At 38.3% G+C, this 18,009-nt stretch overlaps 1 protein-coding gene across 1 annotated transcript; it reads left to right on the forward strand.

Annotated features, from left to right (window-relative positions):
* The first annotated feature begins 6,656 nt into the window (after positions 1-6,656).
* On the forward strand, positions 6,657-15,848 carry lacc1 (laccase (multicopper oxidoreductase) domain containing 1). Its single transcript, XM_084122220.1, has 5 exons — positions 6,657-7,373; positions 8,708-8,886; positions 9,052-9,217; positions 11,207-11,432; positions 14,439-15,848. Exons 1-5 carry the CDS (start codon positions 6,818-6,820, stop codon positions 14,605-14,607), a joined length of 1,296 nt encoding a protein of 431 aa, XP_083978346.1. The 5' UTR covers positions 6,657-6,817; the 3' UTR covers positions 14,608-15,848.
* The last annotated feature ends 2,161 nt before the right edge of the window (positions 15,849-18,009 follow it).

An 18,009-nucleotide genomic window follows, 5' to 3' on the forward strand; every position in this document is an offset into this window, starting at 1 on the left:
ATACAGCACTCTGACTCTGTAGGCATTATTGTCCGACTCGAAATGAACACCGTTACTGAGAGTTTCTGATATTATCATCATTCCGTGAGATGAAATTGTCCTGACAGACTGAGCGCGAGCTCATGAAGCTCCGCCCCCTGGGTCATCCAGCAGCAGCTTATTTGCATTTAAAGGGCACACACTAAAACAGCGCGTTTTTCTGTGCCCCAAAAAATGACAATTTAAACATGCTGTAAAAAATGATCTGTTGGGTATTTTGAGCTGAAACTTCACATACACACTCTGGGGACATCAGAGACTTATTTTACATCTTGTGAAAAGGGGCATAATACGGGACCTTTAAGCTTTCTGAGGGAAAGTGTACGGCTCTTTGTGTTCTTGCAGGGCATTTGCATGTTTAATTTGATTGGGTGTTTAAGAGAAGAACCTTCAAGATTCTTATAATACTAATGTGTCACAGAGTTAGCAAAATGTAATGTAAGTTCACAAATAGGGAACGAAAATTGGAGTTCATAGATACCAAACATGCTACACTTATAAGCATAGTATGCAATTCTGAAACATTAATCCAAAAGAGTTTGAATTAATACTTAAGCCAAACCTTATAAAAGAAAAATCATGAGATGGAAAATTGGATACGTTTATACATTTCTCAAGTGGTTATATATATAAAATAGGTTTATATATAGAATTCTATATATTTCTATATTAAAATATATAGAATTTTTAAAGGGTTTATTTGTCCTTCTCAATGAGAATTAAGTGAGTCCCAAAACTCTGTCTAAATTCCTTTGGGTCATAAACAGTCTTAGGGCCCTATTATACATCCGGTGCAATGCGGTGCAATGCGTCGCAAGTGTTTTTTTGCTATTTTCAGCCCGACGCAGTTATAATTTTCACGTCCTGCGCCACGTTGTTTAAATAGCAAATGCACTTTTGTTATTTTAAGGGCGCATTAATAATATGCGGCTATAGGCGGGTGCACAACGTGCGTACACTCTGCTTATTACACACACAGGGACGCACAGCAGCACACAAACATGTCAAATATTAAAAATAAAAGGATTACAATGTAAAAGATTATTATTGTGTACATAAAGATATGGTGGAATCCGGCTTGTCCCGTAGATGGTCTGCTTGTGCGCTTTAACCTCGTGCACAAGCAGATCCGTTTCCTCTCTGGAGACACGTTCAGTCTTTCCGCTTGCAAATTCTGCCATGTAAATAGCAATCCGCCATGGTGCGAACGCATCTGGTTTTTAAAGGGAATGGGAGATGAGACTCTGATTGGTTTATTGCACATTAAGACCAAAACACACCCATTACTCATTCAGAGAAAAGGGACAACACTTTTAGACCATGCGCCAGGTGCACTGACTATTTTTCCCATCATTAAACTAGCAAAAGTGGATTCGGACACGCCCTAAGTGCACTTGCGCCGTGTGCTTTAGACCATGCGCTTAGACCGTTAAAATAGGGCCCTTAATGTGTCCTGTGACCGGACACCTGGTTCTGCCTGTGTGTTAGTTGCAGTTAGCTCTAGCCCATGGTTTGCTTGTTGGGTAAGGGATATTATGGATTATTTGTTAAAGATAACAAATAATTATGTCTGATCTGTCTCAGTCACTACAATATCCAAAAGATTTCTATAATCAAACAATGGAATGTATACTAAGAACATCGAATATCACAAAACAACACAGAATTTATCTACTGATGATTTGTTCTCTAATGTGCTGTTGTTTTTTCATGTCACTTCCTGAAACATAATGTGAGGACCTGCAGCCTTTTGCAACAACCCCTTCAAGTTAAGAAAACCTTTTTGTAATTGTGAGGACATTATTGGGAGCACTCTTATCTTTTTTCAATTGCTGGGGTTTGGCTTATGGTTTTTGTTAGATAAAGGAACACTGATCCTGGTTTCTCCAAGGTTTTTTTCTCCATTCTGTCACCTGAAGGAGTTTGGGTTCCTTGCCTCTGGCTTGCTTAGTTGGGGACACTTAATATTCAACAATATTGATTTGACTGTACTGATGCTGTTGAATGAGAACTGAACTGAGCTGGACGATGACATATATTTTTTGCAGAACTGCTTTATGAAATGAACTAATTTAATGATTGATTATCTTTACAGTGGAACAGAATCAACACTGAACTGACTTCAGCTGAACAATTACACTGTTTTCTTTTAGAGCTGCTGTACAGCCGAAATGAATTCTGTTTGTATCATTGAATTACTTTCCTGTTTATCACTGTAAAGCTGTTTTAAAACAATCTGTCTCTTTGCTAGGTGGGCCATAGCTGCTGTTGCCTTACCAATCCGAGTGTTTAGCTCGACATCCAGGGAGAGGTTGCTGGAGATGGTAGAGACAAGGTAGGTAAAGTTATCTACCACTTCGAGGGTGTAGTCAGCAATGGAGATATTCGGGATGCTGCTAACATCTTGGCCCATTATGTTGGTCTTTTTGAGACTGATGGTGAGGCCAAAATCTCTACAGGCATCCACAAAGCGGTTGATAAGTTGTTGTAGAGCTTCTTCAGATTGTGCAGTCAGGGCAGCATCATTTGCGAAAAGCATCTCCCGTATCAGAACCTTCCGCACCTTGGTTTTTGCTCTGAGGCGTGCGGTGTTGAACAGGTTTCCATCGGTTCGAGTGTGGAGGTATATATGCCTTCTTCTGATTTGCTAAAGGCGTGGGTCAGCAGCAAGGAAAAGAAGATGCCGAAGAGCGTTGGAGCGAGTACGCAGCCCTACTTCACTCCACCTCTGATAGGGAATGGGTCTGAGGAAGAGCCATCATACTGGACAATGCCTTGCATATCATCATGACAAGAGATGATGATCCTCAGGAGCTTGTGGGGGCATCCTATCCTTTGTAGTAGGGTGAAGAGGCCTTTCCGGTTAACCAGATCGAACGCCTTAGTCAAGTCGATAAAGGCGATGAACTATGGTCGCCTCTGCTCACGACATTTCTCTTGTAGCTGCTTCAATGAGAAGATCATGTCAACTGTTGATCTCCCTGCTCTGAATCCACACTGAGCTTCAGGATATACGCGTTCTGCTAGTGACCTGGCGACTAGCCAGGTCTAGTACTAACCTGTCTAGTACTACCCGGGCAAAGGCTTTCCCAACTATGCTGAGAAGGGATATTCCACGGTAGTTGTTACAGTCACTACGGTCTCCTTTGTTTTTATAGAGAGTGATGATGGTGGCATCACAAATGTCCTGGGCACTGCTCCTTCTTCCCAGCACTGTAACAGGAGCTCATGCAAATGGTGAAGAAGAACGGTCTTCTTCCCAGCCTTAATGACCTCTGGAGGAATACCATCGCTGCCTGGTGCTTTGTTGCAGGCTAGAGAGTCGATGGCCTTACAAAGTTCTTCCATAGAAGGGGGAGCATCTAGTTCATCCATGACAGGCAGGAGGTTGATGTTCTCAACTGCTGAGGTAGTGATGATGTTTTCTCTTCCATAGAGTTCCTTTTAATGTTCCACCCATCTCTCCATCTGTTTGCCCCGATCTGTTATAATGTCTCCCGAGGAGGACTTTAGGGGTGCGACCTTGGTAACGTTTGGGCCGAAGGTCTTCTTCATGCCGTCATACATGGCACGGATGTTACCACAGTCAGCTGAGAGTTGGATTCACTGACAAAGATTCAACCAGTAGTCGTTGGCGCAGCGTCGAGCAATCCATTGGGCATCATTTCTGGCTTTCCTGAGAGCTGTGAGCGTCTTCTCTGATGGCTCCCTTTTGTAGCTGATCAGAGCTGCTCTCTTGGCTGCGATGACTGGCTCAAGTTCCAGAATTCCTGCTTCAAACCAATCCGGGTTCTGCCTCTCTTTCTTCCCAAAGGTGTCCATGGCAGAATTTAAGATGGCGTCACGGATATGATTCCATCTTTCTTCTGCACTGCCTGTTGGGCAATTTCTGAGGGCCTCTGTGATGGAGACAGCGAATCGCTCACACAGATCTGGGATTGTTGTCCTTGCTGTATTGATGCATGGGCGTCCTTTCTGCTTCAATCGGTGGATCCGTTTCGGTTGAAGGTGCACCTTGCTGCAAACCAGTGAATGGTCGGTGTCACAGTCAGTGCTGTGATAGCTGTGTGTAATGAGAACACAGTTCAGTGAGGCTCTTCTGGTGATAATGAGGTCCAGCTGATGCTAGTGATGGGATCTTGGGTGTCACCAGGATACCCTGTGGTTGGACTTGGTGGAGAAGAATGTGTTAGTTATGCAGAGGTCATGGTAGGAGCATAGCTCAAGCAGTCTCTGTCCGTTTTCATTCATTCTGCCAATGCCAAAATGACCAATACTGTGGGGCCAGGAGTCACAGTCATTTCCAGCTCGGGCGTTGAAGTCCCCAAGCATGTACAGTTGTTCGGTGGGAGAAATTCCTTTAATGATGTTCACGAGTTCCTCGTGGAATTCTTCCTTGGCCTCGGCTGGAGAAGCATGGTCGTGTAGGAGCATAGTCACTCGGGATGTTCACTGGGCCTGTGGAGGTTGAGAGGCGAAGGGAGTGGATACGGGCTGTACCTTTTGCTGGCGGTCCGACTGATCATAGCAGAGAGTTTCTGACTATAAATCCAACACCATGCAGTCTTGGTTCATCTGGTTCCTTTCCCTGCCAGAAGAAAGTGTACTCCTGTTCCCTGATGCTCCCATTTGAAGGGAGTCTGGTCTCCTGTAGTGCAGCGATGTCAATGTCCAGCCTCAAGAGCACACGATTGATGATTGCTGTTTTTCTGGAGTCATCAACCTGATCAAGGTCTTTGGAGAAGCCAGGGCACATAGTCCTGACATTCCAGCTTGCAAGTCGCAAGATTGGTGGTTTATGCTTTTTTCTTTCTTTGCCTGGTGCGAAGTTTTCAGTCTGCTTGTCGGTCTGTTCCCTTAGCTCCAAGCACCCAATGAAGCAGGCTGACTGTGGCGGGTCAGCACCTTACTGCCCAATTGAGGCGGGCGGTAGCTGACCAGTAGGATTTCAATGATCCCCCCCACCGTTGGAGACAACCCGTAGCGTCTGAGCATACGCCAATTCACTCTGGACTTATCACTCGTAACTGCTGCCTCCTGTGTTGTTTTTGTCGCTGCGAGCAGCGATACTGGAGTGGCCTCTCCAGGACGCATAGTCTGGGCACGGTGTATGGAGATCCTGGGCTGCCCATTCGTCAGAATCCCCCTCTCGCCCTCGCTAATGGGGTCCAAAGGAGTGCGGAGCACGACATTCGGCACCTGGCTTGGCTGCAGGAGTTGCCGGAAAGGTGACAAGTAGTCATTCTTACCGCCTTAGGGGCTCCACTCCGGATATCTGTCGGGTTTACTCCTTAGCCTTTACTGTGAAACTATTTGACCCATAGCTGGGGGTCTGTTCATGGAGATCAGGGCTTATCCACATGCCGGTGGGACTGGCATGCCGCATGTCTGGGGGCAGACCACCTCTGAGTCCCCTGTAGTTCAGCCTGAGCTCGCCAGGTGCTCAGTTGACGTGAAGTTTTTCATTAGAAAAATATCCATATTTATAACTTTATAAACTATAATCACTGGCTTCTGGTAACGGCCGTACGCGAGTTGAGTTCTGGCCGGAAGAGTGACCTCTGACCCGACGCATGACGTATTGACGACTGCGGAAGCGCAGAGGATAGAGCAAAACAAAGCACCAGACACGAATTAGTTTAAGTTTAAAACGAGAATTTTTAAAGAGAAATGTCAGGGGAGCTTGAGTTTGTTGCCCAGCCCTGTTTGTTTGAACCACGAGAGGCGTCTAATCTCACCTAAGCTTAAACTACTTCTACATCCTACATCAAGCGTCAGGTCAGAGGTCACTCTTCCGAATTAGACCTAGCCTCGCGTACGGCCGTTACCAGAAGCCATTGATTATAGTTAATAAAGTTTATAAATATGGATATTTTTCTTACAAAAACACATTGCTTTGCTTCAGAAGGCCTTTATTAGGAGCCTTATGGATTACTTTTATGATGGATGGATGTGCTTTTTTGCGCTTCAAAAACTGTTCACTCCCATTATAAAGCTTGGAAGAGCCAAATTATTTTTTAATATAACTCTGATTGTGTTTGGCTGAAAGAAAAAAGTCATATACACCTAGGATGGCTTGAGGGTGAGTGAATTATGGAATAATTTTCATTTTTGGGTGAACTCTAAACCTTTAAGAAAAGTGCCGAGCTGAATTTTTGTGCCATCTAATTGTTTAAAAGAGAAGTCAAATGTGCCTTTACCCTGGTACGCCTTTAGCCACGTTGTACTGCATCTAATATAAAAGCTTGTGTGTGTGTGTGTGTGTGTGTGTGTGTGTGTGTGTGTATATAGAGAGAGAGAGAGAAAGAGAGAGAGAGAGAGAGAGAGAGGCATATATTATACTCTTATGGGCATATTGCAAGGTTCATTGACAATGTCAGTTAAGTCTCAGAACACTCTTTAATGTGGAAGTTTATGAGGATATCTCATCTGACAGCCTGCATGTCTAAAAAAAAACAAACAAAAAAACAACGGGTAAAATGAAAACGCAACAAACTGTAGCAACTTACTGGAAATTCTGTATCTGAGAAATGTCTATCATACGTAGCGTGAGAAATAAATCAATGGCTGTACATGAGGCGCTCGTCTGGTGAGGAGTTTCCACTGAGGGCGGCGCTACACTCTTTTCAGGAAGTGATTGGGACAGAGGAAATTTTATTTTCGTGGTAAATAAAAAAAAGTTCCTCGTTTGTAACGCATATAACCAGGTGTGGTATGTTTGCACGTCCACATAACTTCCATCACCGTGAGAACGAAGCAAGCGTGTCTGTGTGCGATAATGTCTGCAGTTACTCTTGTGGATCTCACACATATCCGCAGTTCAGAATACGACATCTGTGTGAAAAGGCGCATCAGCAAGTTTTGTGCACTGACCGGGAATGGCTCACAGGAACCGGTCTTCGTCATAGCGGATCCAGAGAGCTCCGGGACCGTGGGGACTGACAGATTTCCAAGAAGCTCTGTTCTGGAGATGTTTATCGGTTTCAGCAATTCCCCACAGGTCCTGTGCAAAAGCTCTCTTTCAGCCTCGTTATACTCATTCAAACAGGCTATAGACAAAGAGGACATTAGTAATGTGAAGATCATGACTTCGAGCCACGGGAGAGCATTGTTTCAGGTCTACCAGGAGCTCCTCTTCACTTCTGCATATAGTTTTGAATACAGTATGATATATGACAGTGTGCCCTGTGACTCGTGTCCCCTGGGTATCTGCACACACACAGACATCAGCACTCAGCAGGCAGCTGACGCTAAACACGAGCTCTGCACGTTTCTACAGCGCCTCCCAGCGGTCAAAGGAGATATTACACTTCTCAGGTCTTCTGTAATTTCAGGTTGGCGGTGCTCGTCTTCATGATCACATTACACGCGTATTTTACCTTTGAAGTTATACTTAAGTATGCACTATTCATTATTATTTACTTTGCATGCTTTTTATTGAAATATAAATATAGTAAAAATGTGAAAGTTATATTCACTGTCTACAAGACAGGAACTAGGCTATATAAGACTGAGGGCTGGCATAGTTTAATTTGGAATAATAAATATGCAGTAATACAGTTACAAATATTCAGTGAATGTATTATTATTTTGATCTTTAAAAGCTTATGCTTAAATGTTTGAAATTAGTTTAGTTACACATATACATTGTCTACATAAGAATGTATTATTTTTATTTATAAAACTAAAATAAAATGATATTTAAATTATTAATAAAAGTATTATTATTATGATTAAAGCTGTAAAGCCTGACATATGAAATAATAGTAAGAAAAACAATATTTTTTTTAATGGAACCGTTCATTTAAAATCTACAAAAATAGAAAATAAATCTAAACAAAGTTTGCGTATGTGTTTTATGTTTTTTGTATGTTTTATGGCCATTGTATGATATAGCAGAATATGGAGCTCATATTGAGGAGGAAAGATCACATCATTTTATTCATAGACCCAAATTGAGCACAAATATGCAGTTTGGTGGAGATATTGTAATTTTTATGGCCAAAAAGTAAAATGTAACGTACCTTGTAATTTAAATCAATGAGATTTTTATAACACTATAACAGATTGTCACTATATCAGTTGTCACTCTATACTTTATTTTAAGATGATATTTAAATAGTTCTATGATAAAATCAGTGTATGCTAAATATATAATGCAATGAAATACAATGATGATTGACAGATGAACAAATACATGCTCCCCAAAAGCCTGTTGTATCATATTTGATACATACATTTTAAGGTTTTTCAAGTAAACCAGTAAGTGTTCATTCAAAAATATTCAAACAATATAAAAGTTATTACGTTTTACAAGATTTCACAGCAAAAAGACACGTGTAACACAACCTGAAGAGGGACATTTTTACAATTACACTAAAAAGCCTTTTTTTTTTTGTCTTCCTGAGAAAGTATAAACTATTTAGTGGGCAGAAGGCATGCAGTAGATTGTGTACAACAGGTTTCCCAGCAAAGTTTTGATAATGTTGATCATTTAGAGGCCTTAGAAATTCATGTGTTAAATTTGTTCAATTAGGCTTTGTGGGATTAATGGATAATTGAAACAGATAGTGAAGGAAACACAGCCAGCGAGTGTTGGCTGTGTGAATGTCCAGAGTAAGCAGAGACAAAGAAGCAGCTAATATATCTATTTCCTTCTCATTCACAGATTGCTTTGGTCATGGCTTCACCACTCGTACTGGAGGAATCTCCTACATCAGCACCCTGAGCTCGCTGAACCTCTTCTGTAACCCTCGGCGCAAAGACCCCAGAGCTGTGGTGTCCGAGAACCTGCGCCGGCTCGGCCTGCAGGCTGGCTTTACCCCTCAGCAGTTCAACCTCATAAAGGTACTTTACCACAAAGAAAATATGAGGAAGTCAGTCTAAGAGCAAGCAGCATATCATAACTTTAAACGCATACCACTGCATTTCTACATTCTGCCAAAGAAGTTCTGGCTCACTCATTGATCTTTCACACTATTTTCCACATATTGCATTTGTTATTGACTTCAGTGCAATCATGCCAGTGATGTGTGGGTGATTGGCAAACCGGCCCCCGACAGTTACGACGGGATGGTGACCAATCAGGTGGGAGTTGTCATAGCGGCTCCAGGGGCCGATTGCATGCCATTGCTCTTCGCTGACCCCGTGAGAAAGGTCATTGGAGTGGCACATGCAGGTTAGTCTCATCACAATGCAATGCTCCCACAAATAGACTTGATTTTCTTTAAAAAAGATATATAATTTCTACTTCCGTTCTTTTGATTTTAGGGTGAAATATGACATTTTTTCTTGACAGGTTTAACTCACCTAAATACACTCAATAATAATGTAATTGATGTATTATGGTTAGTTCTGCATAACCTTATGTGCGTTCCATTCATTGTACTAATTTGTATGGCACTGCGAACGCCATAAAGGGAATAAGAGAATAATATCACTTCAGTGGAAGTGGAGAAGGACATTTACCCACCGGTCATTGCACTTCACTCCAGTACTAAAGTAGCTTGAATAAAATAAACGCAGTGAAAATGAGTTGAGGCTCAAGCAGTTTAATTGAGCTTATTTGTCACCTTACAGATATAAAGTATAGAGTGACCACTGATATTGTGACAATCCTGTAATAAAAAATCTAATTTATTTAAATTACAAGGTACATTAAATCTTAGTTTTTTGGCAGTATAAATAACATCTCCACCAAACTGCATATTTTTGCTCAATTTGGGTCTCTGAATAAAAGTAATGTGTTCTTTCCTCCTCAATATGAGATCCATATTCTGCTATATCATACAAGGGCCATAAAACATACACAAAACATTAAACACATATGCAAACTTTGTTTAGATTTCTGTTATATATATATATATTTTAACAAACGGTTCCATTTAAAAATATACATATTTTCTTACTATTATTTCATATGTCAGGCTTTGTCAGACTTTTATTTAAAGTTTTGTAAATAAAATAATAAATTCATATGTAGGCAATTAATATTTGTGCACTAATTTCAAGCATTAAGCATAAGCATTTACTGCAAGAGTTTTAAAGATCATAAGAATCATAAATTTACTGAATTTTTTTAACTCTATTGTATTTAGTCCCAGGTGTGTTTTGTATGGAAGCTTGTTTCCGCCACGAAAAAAGTAATTGCAACTTTTTATCTCACAATTCTGACTTTTTTTCTCACAATTGTGAGATATAATCTTGCAGTTGCGAGTTCTAAAGTCAGAATTACGAGATATAAAGTCACAATTGAGAGTTATAAACTTGCAGTTCTGACCTTTTTCTCACAATTACGTTTATATCTCTCAATTATTTTTTCTGCAAGTTATAGAGTCAGAATTGTGAGATATAAACATAATTGCGAGAAAAAATTGTGAGTTTATATCTCACAATTCGGAGAATTTTTTTTATATATTTCGCAATTGTGCCTTTTTTTCTCACAATTATAACAAGTATTTATTACACATTACACATTTGCAATTGCTAGAAAACAGTCAGAATTGTCACAAGTCACAATTACACACAATTTTTTTTTTATTCCGTGGCAGAAACAGGTTTCCATAGTTTTAAACATGGTTGTTTGAGGGGTATAAAGTGCATGAGACTCGACAGTTACAGTGCAATTATCATGATTATGGTTGAAACAAGATAAAATACATATCTAACCAAAATGCGTTATTTTCATATTAGACATCAGAACAGACATTTATCACTCAGTTTAGCGCTTTCAAAAATCAAAATTTACATGATTTAAATGAATAATAATTCAATATTTATAAACACATTATATACAGTACACGTATATTAAATGAAAGTTACAGAAGTATATTATGTCATCATATAATAAGTTTCGTCTGCGTGATAGCATTGCAGGCTCTTCCAAATGAGTGGATTTTCAATCAGAACTAAGCACATTCATGACTGACAGACATAAATCAATGTGTTTTATGTGAAATTCAGTTATTGGAGTACTCCGTGAAGGGTTAGTGTAATTGAGTTTTTCTCAGTGCTCTGCTTACATAATCCTTGTTCATGCTATTTCAGAGTTAGATACATACAGTATAATCATTTTCTGTGTTTATACATAACATCTATGCCAGAAATGATGTGACCAGCTATCATAATGGAACAAGTGTTTATCTGGTATTTCTTGTGTGTGTCCCAGGCTGGAAGGGGACCCTAATGGGAATTGCCATGGCAACAGTGAACGCCATGGTGTCAGAGTTTGGCAGCAGGCCTGCAGACATTGTGTGTGTGATCGGGCCTTCTGTTGGGCCATGCTGCTTTACTCTGGAGAAAGATTCGGCCGGAGAGTTTCACGCCATACACCCAGACTGTGTTAGAAACATGGACTCATCTACACCTTATGTCGACATCAGACTCGCAACCAGGTAAAGGTCAAAGGTCAACCAGCAGAATCCTGGTTTGACTTCAACTGTTCTCCAGAGACCTGTTTTATTGATCCCTCAGTCCTCTGTGTCACTCACGTAGGTCAAGTCATTCCCTGAAGTGACTCACAGTAATGAACACCTCAAGAATGAAGGTGATTTATGTAAAAGGCAATATATCTCTGTTAGAATATTAGCAGAAACAAATACTGATGATTTCCCAGGGGAAAGTGGACGCACACATGTATGCAGACTAAAGCCGGGCTCAGACTACAGGAGTTTTTAAATCTTAAGGAGATATTCTTCTTTCCGATCTCAAACCTGCACACACAACAAGATTTGAAAATCGTGGCACATCACACACTACAAGATATTCTTACGATTATCATGCCTGATTTAGTACCTCACGGGGAAGTGGATGTAAACTAAACGGATACTGTGTCGCGGCACCGTTACGGAACAAAAATATATGGGAATAAACTGCAAAATATAATGCGATATATTACATAATACATTTCCGTGTTTATATTTTTCAATACACTGCAATATATGCATTGACCATGTATGGCTATATAGTAATGAATATAAAATATTTATAAATGAAGATAGCATTACGTGTAATATTCACAAAGTTTTATCCTTTATTGTGTACATATATTGCACATACATGTTCCCATATAAATGTGAATGTATGTTCATACACACATGTCTGTATATATACACACATATTCACGGAATGAGTTACATTCCGTGAATAGAGATCTGGGGGAGATCTGTTAGTGTTTAATGCTCTATTATTTTTTTATTTAAAAGGTTTTCTGGTATGTGTGAGTTTTTGGGGTTACCGTTGTGCTGAAGAGTAGAGCCTGTGGTTCAGTTGACAATTGGCCTAAAACTATTAACTGTATTTTAAAAGTAATAGCTGTGTATTCCTCAGCAAAGTGATACTCTCTTGGTTAAATACTTTAGTATATGCAGGTGTGCTTGAGCTGTTGTCAACTAGCTTGAAAATATGAAACATTTATAATGTAAATAATTAAAAAAAATAAGAAATATATAACATTATATATTTTTCTATATATGTGTGTTTATCTTGCATGAGTAAATATATCTGCAATATATTACACATGCAGTACCATATCTGATCACATATACATCTATATAATATGAAGTGTATTACTAAATATAAAATCATATACATTGTGTGATATATTAGTAAATATATTGTCACATATTTTTCAATACATGAAAAGCGGCAATTCCTCATGTATTATTCAATATATTTTGATATAATATATTGATATATATATATATATTGATTAATATATTGACACAATATATTATTCTGTATATTTTCAAATATACTGTTAAACCATTTAAAATATTGATCATTTATATATGGGAAATATATATAGATAAAGTCCCAATTATCTTGATGGTTCTACAGATTATTTTATGAGATCTTCCTGTGGTGTGATGTGTATTAAGAGTGATTGAATCTGCTCGGAAAAACATCTGGGTCGCATAGATCTCAAATCGTAAATTTCCGACATGTTGAATATGTTCTTTTGTTCTCGCAGGCACTCTGTAGATTATCACGTGGAATGAAACCCAATTAGAAAAAAGCTGACGGAAGACAATGACTTTTTCCAATAACACAATTTCGCCCAAACCTAACACAAAATCAGCCCAAACACCATTATCTTCCTGCCCGTCGTCTGCCATGTTTGTTTAACACCAAAGTCACGTTTGACCACAAGAGATTTTGCGAGATTTCCAGTGTTTACAGTCGGGACTCTGGTTGTTTGTGAATTGAATCTGTTAGTGTGTGTTGTGCTGTCTTGAGCTGTGTCTCAATCAGCTCCCTAGTTCAGTAGTCCAACAATGCACCGTGAAACCCAGGGGGCATCGATGTTCACTATGTTCCCTTAACGGAAGTTCTGAAGCACGAAACTTAAATCATGTGAGCCAACTCACTGCACATAGACACGCGATAGATGTTTTCTAAAATACAAACCATTATTTAATTATAATTAAGCATAAACATACACTAGATCTAGAATCTAGCTAATATTTAACATTTATTTACGGCTGAAATGTCACACGCATATACAGTATGTAACAAGCAAAGTATTTACCATGTTGTACTTTAACATTAAAAATGAATGTTGTTCATAAATACCAGTAGTGATGTTGTACAATGAGGATTTTGTCATGGAAAAGTCATCAAGAAAAAAGTCATCAGTGTCCTGATGTGTAGTGAGCCAGCGTTCTTAATGTTATTACCAGTGCCGAATTCATCTAAAGGATTTACTGATTCACAAGCTAGGAAGCTAAGGAACTGATTGAGACGCACCCCTGGTCACATCGCAGCACTTCACACAATAGGAACAAAACTGTTACTGTAATTCTGAGTTTTTTATTGTCATGTTTGGTCTCTCGCATTTTGAAAATCTGATAAAAGTTTAAAAATCTTTTAATGTGGGCCAGCATTAATTCCAATGGTAGACTTTTCATTGATTTGATCTTTTAACATATATATGTTAACATATATATGCTTTTAACATATATATATATATACTCCGAAGTGTAATCTTCACTCCTCCCAGATTTCACAGGGTTATTAAACTTAACTAAAACTGAAACTAAATCCTTAAAAAAAAACATTTTCATTACTTGAAATAAAATAAATGTACCTGAAATTAAACATTTCTCGTTTTAATCTAATTTCATTAAATTAAAATGAAAAAGCAGAATATTAAAATAAAATCTTATAGAAAAATAGTATTGTGATCTCAATAATACTAAAATAACACTGTGTCAAGGTTGGTTTAACTATGTAAAGCACTTTAAGTAGCTTGCACTATTAAAATTAAGCTTATTATAATTTCTAAAAATTATTTTAAAAAACCATACTATTTTTCTTTAAGACAATTCTAAGAACGTTGCTTTATCTTGCATCTATTAAACTGCATCATGTCAACCAACCAATCATGCTTTGTCTTTTAGAATTCTGCTGGAGAGAGGTGGGATTAATCCTGCACACATCGAGGACATCAGGATCCCACATCAGTCTGAATCCACACTGTGCACTTCATGCCATCCTGAATTATTCTTCTCGCATGTAAGAGATGGACTCAACTTTGGGACACAAATTGGCTTTGTGTGGATCAAATAATCCTGCATTCACCGAGCTCTGATTGATTGTGCAGAAACATTACATCCACATGTGTTTATTCAAGAAATGCATCTAAAAGCCAGTACATAAATTTACTAATATAATAAATTAATTTGTATGGGTTTACCACCACTTGTGCCAAACTCAAATGTGACGCAGCTATGAACATTGTCACTTGGTATGTTCACAAATGGACATGATTTTTTTTTTTTTTTTCAACATCAAGATTTTAGACTGAAAATCTTCTCATTTTAATAAGAGAAAGTGTTTGTTTAGATGGTCACCCAGTTTTTCCACTACTTTTGATCAACTTTTTGCTAGTTCGTTTCAATAGTCCTGGAGTGTGACAAATGTGGATTTTTAAAAATATAAATATTCCATGTATTAAACTATTCTGACATGTTCTCTTGTATGCTGCACATTAACTTATTTTATGTTTATTAATGCTGGTAATCTCTCTTGCAATAATATGGATGCATCACACCACATGACTGAGGAAGTAGCTTCACATAAACGATACACATCTATTAATAGTTGGAGGGAAAACTTCCCTTTTTAAAAATTCATTGATGGTTTACTTCCCGTTCATGTCCTGATTGGCAACATTTTCAAGAGATTGTAGATTAGATTGTGTCACTCTTAAGGACTCAATAAATGGTGACTTAGTTATAAAGTTGATGACCAAAATGGTGACCAAGTTATAAAGACTTTAAATAAAGTAATTACCAGTAATGTTATGACCCCATTAAATAGTATATATTATATTTGTTAATGTTGAAACTAAGGGATAGTTGTACAATAGAGGACAATTTCCAATTTTATTTGCTAACTGCTGGATTGTTAAAATATTAAAGCTATGCATTATAATACATAGATTTATGTATTGGACAAAATCTGTGATCTGTGCTGTCCAGACAAATTCTAAAAATTGAAGGAAAGAGAAATGGCCCTTTTCAATGAGTGCAATGTCATGATGTCAACAACCAGTTTTTGGAAGCTGCTGAAAGAAACCTCCGTAAAATATGTCATCCAGGAACTGTGTGTTGATATCCATCAGTATGAGAGTGATTTGTGTTTTGTAAATTAGATGTTTTTAATTGCACAATCGATTTTAATGAACTGAATGTACACCAGAGGGAGCTAATCGTTTGATTTCTTTCGTCTTAGCGTGACCATTTTCTTATGAATGAAATGCTAGTATAAAATAAAATCTGTTCAAAAAATAAAATCATATCACTGTGAAAGCAGCTCCTTCTTGTCATTATGCCAAACCTACGATGTTAAGCTTGAAACTGTGGGATCACATAGCCTATTTTTTATTGTATTATAATAATTATGTATAACACTTACACAATTAATAGTACTACATGTATAAAATCACGTGTACACATATATTTACCCCCAGGTTTCACAGACGAGCCTTGTCCCAGACTAAAATGCATGTGAGCTGTTTTAACTGAAATCAACTAGCATATCTTAAAATATGTCAGTGCCATTGATTTGTCTCAAGATGCACACCAGTAAAATGTTTTTTTTTTTTTTTTTTTTTTTTTTTTTTTTTTCTGAGGCACATTTATAAAAGCTACTTAAATGTCCTAACTGAACTAAGGCCTTATCCTGTCTGTGAAACCAGGCCTCAATATCTCAAATGCGTTTACCGTCATGTATCTGTTCTGTATGTATTCGAAGATGCGACGCTAGATGGCGCTCGCGCCACTGCTGTTACTTTACGCTGCGTGCGCGCGCTTGTTGTTTTGTTTTTGAGATTGAGAGAGACGCTGGTTGATGGCTGGTGGCCAAGAGCCCTTCAGCAGCTTCACAGGCAGGCTTGGTTTCCAACAGCGCTTTTGCAATGTCACAAAAACATCTCAGCTATTATTCCCTATCGCGTGCTAGCCTGTTGAAATTACATCAAGTCACTAAAGGAGGAGATATCCAAGAGTGACGTGATGTTTTCACCAGCACTGAAGAAAAGACCCTAAGTTAGTCAGTGTAACTTTACACAAGACGAGCAGCAGCGTGCAAGTAAATGTAAGTTTTCCGTGTTTACAGAAAATGACTGTGGTAAACCAACCTATTTGACAATACCTCAACACTGACCTACTAAGGGATCAAGCATTGTCAACACATGCACCAAATTTGACATCGGATGTCATGTGGAACTGTACCAAAATTGTTTAATACAAAGTAAACATGAACTGCATAGGCCCTCCGATATGGAAAAGTATTAAAGGGGTGGTATAATGCCCTTTTCATAAGATGTAAGATAAGTCTCTGATGTCCCTAGAGTGTGTATGGTAAGTTTTACCCCACTTAATTACCCCACAGATATTTTTATATAGCATGTTAAAACTTCAACAGCTTGTGTCATTTTACCTCACACAGACATGCACTGAAAATTTCAAAAACTTTTAGCCTTTTATGTTCAAACCGGAGTCAAACAATGATGGAGAGACTCAAGAAGAAGTGACAACATGTAGAATGCAACAGGACATTTCTGAATGGTTAGTTGATGAATTTATGCAGCTGATGTGGAGTTAACTATCTTCTAGTCATTGATTAGCATATTCTGTCATAATAAAATATATCGTTTTTCGGGGGCGGGGTTTATGTAAATCTTAGGGTTAGTGATGTCACTAACCCGGGTATAGTCCCTACCAGCCGTTTGTTGTAGTCCTTAAAAAACAATTTCTTTAAAAGCAAATATCTTCCTTTGCTTTGAACTTTGAGCGTCGTAACTTTGCAATGTTGTTTATGCTCAAACAGCAACATTACACACTAACTAAAGTTAGAAAAGTGAAATCATAATCAACCACCCCTTTAAACAGGAAAATGTACAAATGTAACTTTTTGATAAAAAAAATTAAAAGATTTATAGTAGGCTAATGATAGAGTGCAAAAAATCTTCTAATATCTTTACTTTACCCAAATACACTTAGTCTATTCTGTTGTGTTGTTGTATAATAAAGCTTTATTTTAAATCTGGATGGATTTCGCGCGAAGTGCTTGTCACGTCATCATGTCTGTAGAGAAAGATAGTTCCGACTGTATGTAGCGCGAAGCTGCAAGTTTTTTGTCACAACAAACGAGAAAAATTAACCATGGACCATTAAAAACGACAAATCTCCGTGAATCACCGGTTGTAAAAACAAAGATCCGTTATTTATTTGTCCATCCGCTCTGATAAGATGTCCTGTTTACATTGGTTTCTCGAACCCCAGAGAAGAACCAAAACAAAATATTTCCTCAAGACTGATTTATGGCATGCAGTTTTAATTTTTAACCAACAGTGGGGCAAAAGTTACATAGCCTACTGTAGCTTTAAATGTATAAACAACAGTGGGATTATCATGATTTCTCAGCCATGAAACAAACACTGGGGTAAATATTGAATTTATTAGC

Source organism: Abramis brama (genome assembly GCF_963993115.1).
Source record: "Abramis brama genome assembly, chromosome: 8".
Classification (NCBI taxonomy): domain Eukaryota; kingdom Metazoa; phylum Chordata; class Actinopteri; order Cypriniformes; family Leuciscidae; genus Abramis; species Abramis brama.

What these genes read in the sequence shown, in the direction of transcription:
- lacc1 (XM_084122220.1), top strand. Translation starts at nt 6,818, where the DNA reads ATGTCTGCAGTTACTCTTGTGGATCTCACACATATCCGCAGTTCAGAA. An exon ending in CATTGGAGTGGCACATGCAG is followed by an intron (nt 9,218 to 11,206) that starts GTTAGTCTCATC and finishes TGTGTGTCCCAG; the next exon opens with GCTGGAAGGGGACCCTAATG. An exon ending in GACATCAGACTCGCAACCAG is followed by an intron (nt 11,433 to 14,438) that starts GTAAAGGTCAAA and finishes TTTGTCTTTTAG; the next exon opens with AATTCTGCTGGAGAGAGGTG.